Here is a 12,498-nt window from a genome sequence, read left to right as displayed (position 1 = left end):
CATGTGAGGCTAGGGAAACGGGATTTTCAAGAAGCCGAAAGCACTGTTAGAAACCCGAGGATGGAAGTCTAGCCAGTGGGCACGAGCATTTCTACTGATCTTCGCGACTTTCCTCTTTTGGTTGCGTTCATTAAAAAGGTGGCTTGGTATATTTGGAATGTCTAGGACTTCTGTCGTTCCTGTATGTACTTTGTTTGTACTTCAGAAGGTGAACATCAAATTTATATAATCTATAAGCATATTTGGCCTACACATGAACATATATATATCTAGGTAGTATTCTCCCAAGTAGAGACCAATATATTCCCAATTGATCCCAAAAAACCAAAAAGTTCTAGATGTCATAGGTTTCCTATACCAATGATGGCCTTCTATAGATATTTCCCGATGCAGATGGCTACAGTATAAGCACACTAAATGTATACCGAACCAACAGGTCGGAATCATCGGATACAAGATCATCAAATCCGAGACGCTGGGCCTGCGGGGAGATGCATTGCCGTTATTAACCTGCAGCCCAACGTTTGTCGATCGCTGTCAAATTCGGCTTTTAGTTTGTTTTTTTTGCTTTTTGGAGTTAAGATGGTTAGAATATGCACTGCTGATTGGCTATGTTAATACCAGGACTATATGTATACACGCTTCTATGGGATATTTAGGTATTACTGCAGATGATCAACCCCAGCTTAATATGGGCTTATATGTTGTAAACAAATGTAGAATCCATTCTTATATCGTATCCCCCTTATAGTTGCGAACAAAATAACAAGATAGGGATATAAGTTGATGAATCTATCTACTTTGACTTCAACTATAACAACCCCACTAGAAACATACCCTTGAAACCCATAAAATATAAAAGTACCAAACATTTAAACTCTAAAACAGCAAATCAAATGGTGATATCAAAGCATAGAATTCGTCATAATCCCACACCGCAACCCGCCATAGGCGATCTATCTGTTTGGATCCCCTTAAACCCCGTGATGCTACTGGTCAGTGAAAGAGACAACACCAAGCAGCCTGGACGGAGAACATAATCTCATGATCCAAAGGCTCCACGGCTGCAGGTGTCAAAGGAATCCCCGTAACTTTCTTTGATGCACTATGCGCACTATATGCCCCTGCACGAAAAGAGATGCTACAACATACGGAGTACATGAATCAAACTTTGGGATATGTCGATGCAATTGACCAATTCTTTTCCGGCACATGGTCATTAGTGCTTCCATATGCGCACGTTCAATTTCTTTTGCTACGGAAGGCAGCCAACAACCTTCCGGCTTGGATTCTGCTTCCGCGTGCTCTTTGCCCATGCCCAAAGTCTGTTTATATGCATCTATGTTGTAGACGCAGTCTCCTCAGCGTGGACAGTATATATTGGTTGGATTTCCATTCGGTTGTCATAGGTTCATATAGTGGGTTTGCCCAAGATTATCATACGACAACAGGCATATGAGGTACATATGGACGTACCAAGGTAGAGGCTAGGACTACAGCTTGGGATGCGACGCCGGTAAATCATTTTGTGGAAAGTTGGCCCCGTTAGTTGGTACGAGCTGTGCGTTGTAGTATAATCTAGTCTATATGCGAGGCTTGTAGATCATCTAGTAGTTCGTGCGAGGTGTAGTAGCTCTGTTTATCCTTGCCTATACTGTAAGTTGATAGGGTATCCGATAGGTCGAAGCCCGGGGCTTTGTAGCTGATTTTCGAGAATATTTACTTCGGATTCAATTTTTACTTGATACCTGAAACCTTGACACAAATTAATTACACTTTATTCCCATCCCCGGCCTGTTTGGGTGTTTCTCGGTATTGTATCGGTGAGAGAACGACGTGATGTTCTTCCCAAGATATAGTACCTCTTCCACAAACCAACAGTATACGAGGCATAGAACGAGGTCCGCAGCATAACCAGTACATAAACCAAGATCTTCCGTAGAATAAACAAAATCCAAACAGAGCCCCTACCCGTGAAGTGGATGCTTCTACGCGTGTTTGCGCATGGACAGAACACCTCCTAGCCGAACCTTCAAACGAACATCGACACATCGATTGATATCAGTCACATCGAACACGAACATGAAATGACGGTCAAGGAAGTGGATTATGTGTGTAGTTGAAGGTCAAACAAGCCTATTCGTCACAATATCCAACCCCTGTCCTCGTAGGCCTATTTCAGTTAGACCATCGCCGTAGATCTATGCGCTGTACGTCCTGTCTTTGTTTACATCCTGCGCCACAAACCCCCATCATGTTAGGTGTATGCATCGCGACCAAACAGGGTACGGTAGAATCAGAATCTGGAGTTTCATGTGTTGGATGTAGAACTCCATCCTGGCTAGATCTTCCAGATCGTCGATCTGCATCCGGCATCAAGGCAGCATGAGCATGATCCTGGTTGCCCCACGTGTGGTGGCTAAGGTCAGTTGAACGAGTACGGAGAACTCCGTAGAGGGGGTTTGGCTTGATATTGAGTCAGTTCGAATGCAATTGCCGATGGGCCAATTGGACTATGTACAATTCTATATCTACACCATCCTCTTATTGAGAAAAGCAGACTACATTGTAGGATTCGGTCTATTGTGTATCATATCCAACCATTTCAATACAAGCCAAGGGTCTAATCCATAGTCTTAAAATGCACGCAAATCAACAGATGCAATCAATATACAATGACCATGAAAAAGCAAAAAGGGAATAAAAAAAAAATATACCAAGGCCTTGAAAAGTAATCATCACAACTCATCCTTATCCTCCGCCGGCGGAGACACAACAGGTCGCCCAGAATCCTTCGCCAAATCAACTCCAATCTTCTTGCGCCACTTCTCCCAAAGGGCATGGAAGTCCTTCTCCATCCCGCTCTCCATCTGATCCGGCAGGATAACAGTGTACTCAACAAACAGATTGCCTGTCTCATCATTCTCATCATGGTGATCATGTAAATGACCCTCGGAGTAATGAGGCATACCCTCCCCGGCAATAGTCTCAACAGCCAACGGCTGCACAACCTCACCACGACCACGTCCAAGACGGACAACATGTCCATCAAGATGTGTAAGATTGCGACTCCAACCCCCCCATCCACGCCTCACGCAACGAAAGACTCTCCTTCCAGAAAAGATCTTTCCCCTTCCGCCGGAAGAACGTCCCATCCATCTTCTCCTCCTCTTCCACCCCAAGCTCAGGCTCCTTCTCATCCAAAACAACAATCAAATCCCCAGCAATCCAGTCGGGGCTCTCATCAGCCTCATTCTCAAAAACAAGCCTAGTTCCCTTGCCCATCCCGGGCTCAATACTAGCACTGGTCTCAACCTCATTCCGAACAACCCGATTCCCTTGACAAACAGGACAAGGATTCTTGATCTTCTTCCCCTGTCCATGACACTTATCACACTGCATCTGCACCTGCTGGAACATCCCCGGCGCAAGCATATGTTTCTGAATAACCATACCACGTCCCGCGCACCGATCACAAGTCACAACCTCTCGATCCTTGGACCCGGTACCCTCGCACGAGTCACAGATCTGCTGCTTCTCAACGAGGAAGTTGATCTCGCGTCCATTGTAGAAATCCCGAAGTGGCAGCGCGGCCCGCACCTCCATGTCCGGTCCGCGGCGGTGTCCAGGCGCGTGCCCGGAGTGCCCGCCTCCGCCGAAGAATCGCGAGAACAGATCGAATGGGTCGTGGCCACCGCCACCGGCTGATCCGCCTTTGCGGTGCTGCTCTACCCCGTCGTGTCCGTATTGGTCGTATACTTTGCGCAGTGTGCTAGTCGAAAGTACGTCGTAGGCGTCTGCTATTTCGACGAATCTCTCGCGCGCCGTATCATCGTTGCTAACGAGGTTGGTTAGCAATTGCCTTGTGCGGGTGTAATGTGCGACACCACAGTAGAGAAATAAAATCACGGAGAAATAGAATAGAATAGTAGCCGCACTCACGGGTTCTTGTCAGGGTGGTATTTCTTGCTTAGTGTTCTGTACGCGCGCTTGATGTCCCTCTCCGACGCGGACTTCGCGAGTCCAAGCACCTTGTAGTAATCCTCGGCGGCGATTACAACGACGGAGAATAGCACCACGGCTACCGCGACTAGGAGTCGTAATAATTGCATTTCAGCGGTGCGGAGCTGCGCGAGCAGCTGCTCGTGCGCTCGGAGTTGATGTGGAGCTTTTGTGTTTGTGTAGACCGGGGTATGTAGGTGAAGCTTCGACGAGCTAGGGGTTTGGGTTTGGTGTGATGCTTAATTATTCGACATGGAATATGCAATTAGTCGAAGAAGTGTACTCCTCCGAGCTTTATGCCACCGAGTAAAGATGTAAAGAATTAAAGATTGCAGGTGTTAGCTCCACGGCCTAGATCTACATTAGGTGGCCTAAAAGAGGAACAATGTTTAGCCGGGTAATGGGTCACGTGGGAGTGTGTCTACAGATCAGGATTCGGATTATTTGGGAAATAAGCAATAAACAATCAGTAATATAGACTGAAAAAAAAAAAAAACACAGGTTTTGTTTAGAACTAGTTTACCATCTGAGAACATTATCAAAGAAGGCTTTATTCATTTGTGGTGCAGCTTTATGTGACTACATCTTTTACTGTATGGTTCAATGCTATAGATACATCGCGTTGAAAATCCTATCTGCCTTGCAAGATATGGTAATTCTTGTTAACGTAAATACCCTTTGCATAGCAGAAATAACAAATGCCATTCACATACATAAAACTATCGGTTCTCTTCTCAGGTACCGAGGTGTACTAGATACATAATAACTAGAATACCGCACGTAACTTCTGATCACGACCAATCTGCGTAATAATCAAAATCTAGATCCTCTGTTACAGCATTATTAGACTATATCAAGGCTCTTAATTTGGTAGATCATTCCACGATTAAAAGGAAAAGGAAGCAAAAAGAAGCAAAGGTGAGCACTAAACGGAAAATTAAAGCCATCAAGCACAGCCTGACTTCTGCTGGTATGGTCCGATTCATCATAAAAACATAAAAACACTGCTAACTAAGTAGAGTAACTCATCATAAACACATTGCTAGTCAAGTAGAGCATCCTTGGAACTCCCCAAACACCTAAATCAAATAAGAAAAAAGCAATCAGTGTCGCGCGGGAACATTAAAGATATCATTATGCCAGGTGTGACCAATTCCATGCGTCTCATCTCCATCCTCAACAGCCTCCTGCGCACGCGTAGCCTCCTCATGCCAAGTCTTGACAAGACTACCGGGAGCATAAACACCCTTAAAGACACCCTTACCCGGCGGCTCAAGACCAATTCTAGTCTCGACATCCGAGTCAGCGGGTTTAAGGCGCGCGAGGACAGCCCGCACAAAAGTCGCCAGGTCCTGCGGGTTAGCGATGCGCGCAGCACGCAGCCGTTCACGGGCAAAGACTAGCTCGCGATTCAATGCGAACGTCGCTGCAACAATCTCCTCTGCGATCTTCTTCTCCAGCACACGCCGCACAAGGTGTTTCAAAAGTGGCTTGGTCAGCCAGAGGAGGAATCTCCACTTGCTGCGCTTGACTGTGTAGTCGAGTTTGTGGATGCAGACGCGAACGCCGCGCAGAGAAAATATCTGCTCCAGGCTGCCACGGCCGACTTCGATGTCTAGCGAGATGTCGATACCGCGCCGGTCAAGGTAGAAGCTTGCTATGCCTTCGTCCTTCAGGTGGAAAAAGCCTGTGTGGGTGCGGAACCAGTAGCCAAAGTCTTCGGCGCTGATGTTTAGACCTTGGACGGTAACTGTAAAGGCTGTTTTCATGAGTGTTTCTGTGCGCTTGGAGTGGGTTTTTACCACGTCGATGTCATTGCGTGTGAGGAGATGCATGCGGTAGGGAAGGAAGGAAGAAAAGTGTACTGTGTGGCCGGGTTCAAGAATTAGGTTCTCCAGGAGGAGATCCATCTCTGGAGCAGAGATCTCCAAGCGGGGGATCGGGATGTACTGGATTGTTCGAAGGAGCACTGGGAGGAAGACGTTCACCAAGTCTGCTGGGAGGTCGGCCTTCGTGTCGTTGTAGGCGCCCCAAGCATCCTGGTAGATCTTCTTAGTGGCGTTGATTAACTTGGAGACGGCTGGGTCTTCCGGCACGGTTCTAATTGTGCGTTTGGTCTGTGCTAGAAAATCGTCCACATCCTTTCGCAGGGTCGTCTCCGAGCCTACTTTGTCGGAGTGTTGTTTGAGTTCATCTAGCTTCTGCGGTGCCGAGTCGAAAAATTCGGGGTTGGTGAGCATGTCCTGCAATGAAGTTCCGACCTCCCCGAGTAGATCATCAAACTCAGGATCTTTGTTTGCATGGCGCAAGACACTGTGGAACTTCTCCTGCAGCCGATCCCACTCTTCTGCGCTGCCAAATGACCGCAAGAGAATCCAGAAATTGTCGACCGCCCGTTTCAGGTCAGCATTGACTTCCAGGTCTTCTTGAGCGACCGAGGCAGTATTCTCTGCTACATCCACGTAGATCTTAGCATAGCGTGATACCAATTGAGTAAGTGTTGCAACCGAGTCAGAGTAGTCCGTCCTCTCCCGAAGTCTTTGAACTGCCTGCTTCAACCGGAACAGCAAGGTATCCCTCTCTCGGCCGGAGAGATGCTCTTTAGCACTCTGCACCGCATCATGGCTTGTCTGAGCGACCCCTTCCCCGGCCACATCCGCAACATGTGCAACATCCTCGTTCACCTCGGCCTTCGATCGTGCATGCCCCTCATCTGCACCTGGACCCTGTAGCGCCTGCTCTTCTTCCTCGGGCGGTTTGACTTGTTCGGCAACTCGCTTGGAAGATTCAGCGAGGGAGTCAGTAGTATCAGCGAAGATTTGGCGGCCAACGGTAACGATGTCATCGACGAAAAGACGGAAATCGGCGTTAGTCAGAAGTAGACCACCGACAGTGCGGAAGCTATCATATGCTACGTGCAGGGATTAGCGAGCGGTCATCATCTTGTGATTTGCATGTGCCAAGCCCGTAAGTTGGGGAGTGGAAATGCGCGACCCACCAGCTTTAGTATCTGCCCGCGCCTTCACGTGGGCGGCCTCTCTAGAAACCCTCTCGCTATCCACCTCGACGCGTGAACGGGCCAGGCGCCACAAAAATTCCTGGAGTTGGTCTTGGCTGTTCTTCTGTTGCAGAAATTCGATGAAGACCTGGACCCACAGTCGACTGTCCCGTACTAGCTGGCGACCAACACTGCCGATATCCTGATTACGTAGGTTTAGAACATCAGAGGCTAAGAGGGTGCGTAGGTTGACGATGGTTTGTTCCGTTGTAGGCATGTACCCCTCGAAGATGGCGCGGATCATCTGGTAGCTATGTAGCTTTTGATGGAGTTGTCGCTGACGGGAGGTGTCATCCTCATAGCGAGGGAGGAGGGGTTCAGTCTCGGAGGGCATATTGAATACGACCCTAGACCGTGTGTGATAACAGTTTTGGAGATGAAGCTAAATGAAGGTTGAAGTTCTTAGGGGGGAGGAGTTCAGGTCGGGAACCTGTTTTGGGCACATGACGACACCTCAGTACCTCACTCGTACACTGCAACATAAATGTTTACTCTCGCTATTTGCTATTTACATAAGTAAAAATTAACAGAATATTTCTTGAATATGATTATCATCAATTAAGAAACTATGAAGAGACATACAACATAAAGCTTTGAAGGAATTGAATTGAATTTTGTACAACATACGGAGTAAATAAATGGATCCGCGATCTGGGGAAAGCTATGGATTTAGCCGGACCTTTTCCGTAGCCTTTTATGCAACTATGGCAATAGTGCCATTTAGATCGGGCTTATCTTGATATTTACTACGGGGTTATATTTATTTACTTCATTTTGATCTTTGATTGATCCATTTTGCGCTATTAAATTGGGTAATTATTGACCAGGAGACCTTGATCTGCGGTAGTAGAAAGGAGACAAAAAAGCAAAAAATGTACATATATGCCTCATGCACTTGATCGAGAATGACAGGTCTAATGTCTGAGCTCATCGACATTCTACGATATACGCCCCCAACGTTGGGAACTGCAGGTGAGAAAAAAAAAAAAAAAAAAAAAAAAAAAGAAGAAGGCTGAGGGGGTTCGGAGATATGTATCGAATACATATGTACGCAGTAGAGCAGAGCATAGGAATTCAAATTATTAATCGAAGCTTTGCGCCTTACACAGAGCTCAGGTGGTTACCCGGACAAGGGGTCCAATCGGTGATGGAATATGAAATGCCTGGATTCCGAATCGTTGGCTTCCGAGTGAAGTGGATGTGGTTCCAGACCTGATGATTTCAAAGAATAGAATTGAAAGGGGCAAAAAATAAAAATAAAAAAAATAACGCAACCGTGCTGGAGAACATAAGTAATCAAAAGCCCCTGGTGTCGGCGACCGAGAGCCATTCACAAGGCCGAATATCATCGCCAACGCGGCGGACTCGAAACAAAGACCTAAAAGTCTCACCGGGAAACTTCCGATCGGAAGACTTCTTTACCACATATACTCCGTATAGTTTTCCTATATATTGTACAATATAGATGTCGTGTGTTGTATAACATATGATATTATACGGTGATCTCCGTCCACTGGTTTACAATATATACAATTGTTGTTTTTGATCTGTTTAGAAGCTTTATTTTTATGAATTTACATTTCATTCAAATAACAAAAGACCAAAAATGAAGAAAAAGAAGCCAAATGATGGAAACACCGAATGGACGTTAACTAGGGTATAGCTTCACTCCACTTCGGCACTATCTGCGGCTCTGGAAGCTCGTAGCTGTGGATTTGGGTGGATTTGGGTGGATTTGGGTGGATTGGGGTGGATTGGGGTGGATCCTATAACCCAACAAGGATTAGCATGGACCCATAGCGTTGTCCTCCCCGGCTTTTGTAGCCAATCAGATTACAGTCTTTCTCTTTTATTCACAAATTTACTTGGTAGCTGTCATCACCAAGTTCACCAGTTCGAGGTCTACCGCGTAAATTGGGAAATTTAAGAATCTTCTACCTCCGATCAACTCCAATCTCCAATTCTATCCCCTCACATCCCAATATCAACTATGTATGTTGGATGTGTTTGTATGGTGCAACTCCCTGCGCAATGCTGGAATGAGAAAATAAATCGCGCACTGATCATCCACATAATTTCCATGTCAATTATATGTTTATGTGTCTCTTTTTTTTGGTTCAATTCTAATATTCAACACTGATTTGACTATGTCTCCGCATTTGTCGGAGTCGGCGCCTCCCCGTCTCCACACGGTGATACACTCTCCTTGCTGGATCTACGTCCCGAACAAAAAATAATTAAAAAATAATTAAAAATAATAAAAATAATAGGGATCCAGATTCCAGAAGGACTTTCAGGCTTTCATGCACAACGGTTCGCTGTCAACACCGAAATTGAATCCACATGGGTCCTGACCCTCTTCATCATCCGACTCTTCCCGACTTCAAATCATGACTCTTTTCTTCCTATACCGTGTCGCCTGGACACGCGGTCCCGGTTAATTATCTGGTCATCCTCCTGTCGGAATGTCTTTGATGTGCGCACGAACATCCCAGGGCAAATTTAGCATGTTGTCTCGTGTACATAAAAACAGACTCGCATCTGCTCCCAAATCCTTTTCTTCTTTCTATCATTCTACTTCTACTCCAAACTTGAAGTCTACTCAGTCTATCACAATGGCTCGATACCCTTCACTGCCCACTCAACAAAGCCGGCCGGTGCATGCCACCCCAGCTCCTTTCGTGAACCACGCCTCGCCTGCGTAAGTCAATATCCAGATCACACCCAATTGAGGGTTTGCCATGAAGAAACCAAGTCATTAATATCTCCTCTTTAGCGACGCCAACTATGATACCGCCAACCCTGCATACATCCGCAAGTACCTGCGCACATACGGCCTCACTCCTCCTCGCGCCGAGGGTTACGAAACACAAAAGACCCGATGCCTGGCTCAGCTGGGTCTCAAGAATACACCCATTGACAAGTTCCTATACCTCAGCACTCTGCGCAAGAACAATGTGCACCTATTCTACCGTCTGGTGACAGACCACCTCAGGGTATGTTGCGCATCGAGTCATGTGATTGGACCGGGGAAACATGAAGAACGGAAAATTAACCATAATAATCCCTGCAGGAAATGACTCCCCTGATCTATACCCCAGTGGTGGGCGAGGCCTGCCAACGGTGGTCCGAGATCTACCAACAGCCCGAAGGTACGTAGCATAACGGAGTTCATGTTCTCCGCACTTAAAACATTTTCTCCGCACACGAATTAGAACCGGAGACGCTAACCGTTATTTTTAGGTATGTACCTGAGCTGGGAGGATCGCGGAAATCTGGCTTCGGTCATCTCCAATTGGCCTGAGTCTAGCGTCGAAATCACATGTATCACCGATGGCTCCCGCATCCTCGGACTGGGTGACCTGGGCATCAACGGTATGGGTATCCCCATCGGAAAGTTGGCCCTTTACACCGCCTGTGCTGGTATTCGTCCCGAGGCCACCCTGCCTCTGACTCTTGATCTGGGTACTGGTAACAAGGCCCTCCGGGAAGACCCGCTCTACATGGGGAGCCGTCGCGAGAAGGTCTCACCCGAAGAGGAGCGGGAGTTCTTGGATGAACTGATGGCTGCTCTTACCGAGCGCTGGCCTGGGTAAGTGACTCACTCTCACATGTCTTTCGGAGTGATCTCCCTATAGCAACCGCGACTAACAAAGCCCCTCTAGTATCGTCATCCAATTCGAGGATTTCAAGAACCCCTTCCCCGCTCTGGAGCGGTACCGCGACATGTACACTTGCTTCAACGATGACATCCAGGGTACTGGCGCTGTCATCCTTGGCGGTGTCATCAACGCTGTCAAGCGCTCCGGTCTGCCCTGCAAGGACCACCGCGCGGTGTTCTTCGGCGCGGGCAGCGCCGGTGTCGGAGTTGCCCGCCAGATCGTCGAATTCTTCATGCGCGAAGGCATGACCGAGGATGAAGCCCGTAACTGCTTCTACCTCGTCGACACCAAGGGTCTCGTCACCGCTGACCGCGGCGACAACCTCGCCGACCACAAGGTCTACTTCGCCCGCCGTGACAACAACGGCGAGCAGTACAAGACTCTCGATGAGGTCGTCGATTACGTCAAGCCCTCCATCCTGATGGGTCTCTCCACCATGGGCGGCGTCTTCACCCCGGAGATCCTGCGCAAGATGGCTGACTGGAACACCGCCCCTCTCATCTTCCCCCTCTCCAACCCCTCCTCCAAGTCCGAGTGTGACTTCGAGACCGCCGTCACCAACACCGACGGTCGCTGTCTCTTCGCCTCCGGCTCCCCCTTCCCCAACTGCACCTTCACCAACTCCGCCGGCGAGACCCGCACCTACTACCCCGGCCAGGGAAACAACATGTACGTCTTCCCTGGTATCGGTCTCGGTAGCATCCTGTCCAAGGCCGTCCGTGTCACAGACAGCATGATCTACGCCTCCGGCGCGGCCCTTTCCGCTGCCCTCACCGGCGAGGAGATCCAGCGTGGTCTACTTTACCCCGACATCACCCGCATCCGCGAGGTCAGTGTCGTCGTCACCCGCAAGGTGATGCGCGCTGCCCAGGAGGACAAGGTGGACCGCGAGATTGCGCTGCGTTCTATGAGCGACGCCGAGTTGGACAACTGGATCAAGTCCCGCATGTATGACCCTCACACCGAGGTCCGCGCTCTCGAGCGCGAGGTCGGCCACCTTCTCTCCAGTCTGGGAACAATCTCGCCCCCAATGACGGCGAGTGGATCCCCCACTGAGGAGAAGAATGCCAAGTTGTAAGATTTGATCTTTCTTTCTTTCTTGACCTTGGATTTGCATATTGAATTTTGCAACGAAAAAAGAGCATCTGTTCTAATCTGCCAGCGCTTAGGATCTCTGCGTGATGGACTCGCATGTCACTTTTGACTTTTTCATATTTCCCCCTTTTGTTGGTTTCGAGCGCACTTTTGGTTATTTCTTTTTTTTATATATATCTTCTCTGCCTATTTTCGGGTTGGACACGAACTTCTTTTTTTCCCTGATTGAATACCCAGCACTTATTTTCTTTTGGTTTTTGCTCACATTTTGAGGGTCTTTACATCTTGGGGATAGTTAGCATTTAGCTGGCATCGCCATTGAATGAACAAATTAAAATCACTTCAAAACACTATTCTATTATTCTAGTCGCCTACATCTTATCTATACTTTAGCTTGTCCTCGGGTTGGTTTCATCCGATTCTTCATGAACAAAAAGTCCAATATATTTAGAGCTCGCAACATCTTCTCTTTCTAAGTTAGCAATGGTGGCAACTATATACTAAAACACTCCCAAACACTCCCAAAAATCCAAACGGATGAACCCAACTCCCCGATCTTCCCAATCCAACTTTCTTCAACGTGGAACCTCGGCACGGATGACTCCACAATATCAAAACGGGACATCAATCTCTCCGCGAGATGACTAATGCTAGATTTGCGATGGTTCCAATGCCTTCGAA

General features: G+C 47.7%; 3 protein-coding genes across 3 annotated transcripts; 1 reads left to right on the top strand and 2 right to left on the bottom strand.

The window, feature by feature from the left end:
* Positions 1-2,738: 2,738 nt before the first annotated feature.
* N7516_003074 (uncharacterized protein) lies at positions 2,739-4,141 on the bottom strand (the record flags this gene model as incomplete). Its single annotated transcript, XM_057215794.1, has 3 exons — positions 3,943-4,141; positions 3,149-3,838; positions 2,739-3,090 (listed from the first exon to the last, which is right to left on the bottom strand). Exons 1-3 carry the CDS (start codon positions 4,110-4,112, stop codon positions 2,739-2,741), a joined length of 1,212 nt encoding a protein of 403 aa, XP_057077677.1. The 5' UTR covers positions 4,113-4,141.
* A 964-nt stretch (positions 4,142-5,105) lies between these two features.
* Positions 5,106-7,394, bottom strand: N7516_003073 (uncharacterized protein; the record flags this gene model as incomplete). The annotated part of the gene is made up of 2 exons (XM_057215793.1): positions 5,106-6,913; positions 7,001-7,394. The coding sequence occupies 2 exons, from the start codon at positions 7,392-7,394 to the stop codon at positions 5,106-5,108; spliced, it is 2,202 nt and encodes a 733-aa protein (XP_057077676.1).
* Positions 7,395-9,675: 2,281 nt separating this feature from the next.
* Positions 9,676-11,800, top strand: N7516_003072 (uncharacterized protein; the record flags this gene model as incomplete). The annotated part of the gene is made up of 5 exons (XM_057215792.1): positions 9,676-9,761; positions 9,837-10,056; positions 10,134-10,212; positions 10,304-10,652; positions 10,726-11,800. 5 exons carry the CDS (start codon positions 9,676-9,678, stop codon positions 11,798-11,800), a joined length of 1,809 nt encoding a protein of 602 aa, XP_057077675.1.
* Positions 11,801-12,498: the final 698 nt, after the last annotated feature.

This window comes from Penicillium verrucosum, assembly GCF_028828655.1.
Source record: "Penicillium verrucosum strain IBT 35672 chromosome Unknown utg000001l_segment0_segment0, whole genome shotgun sequence".
NCBI classification, from domain to species: domain Eukaryota; kingdom Fungi; phylum Ascomycota; class Eurotiomycetes; order Eurotiales; family Aspergillaceae; genus Penicillium; species Penicillium verrucosum.
The sequence above is the reverse complement of the archived record's forward strand: the minus strand, read 5'-3'. Positions and strand labels throughout refer to the sequence as shown.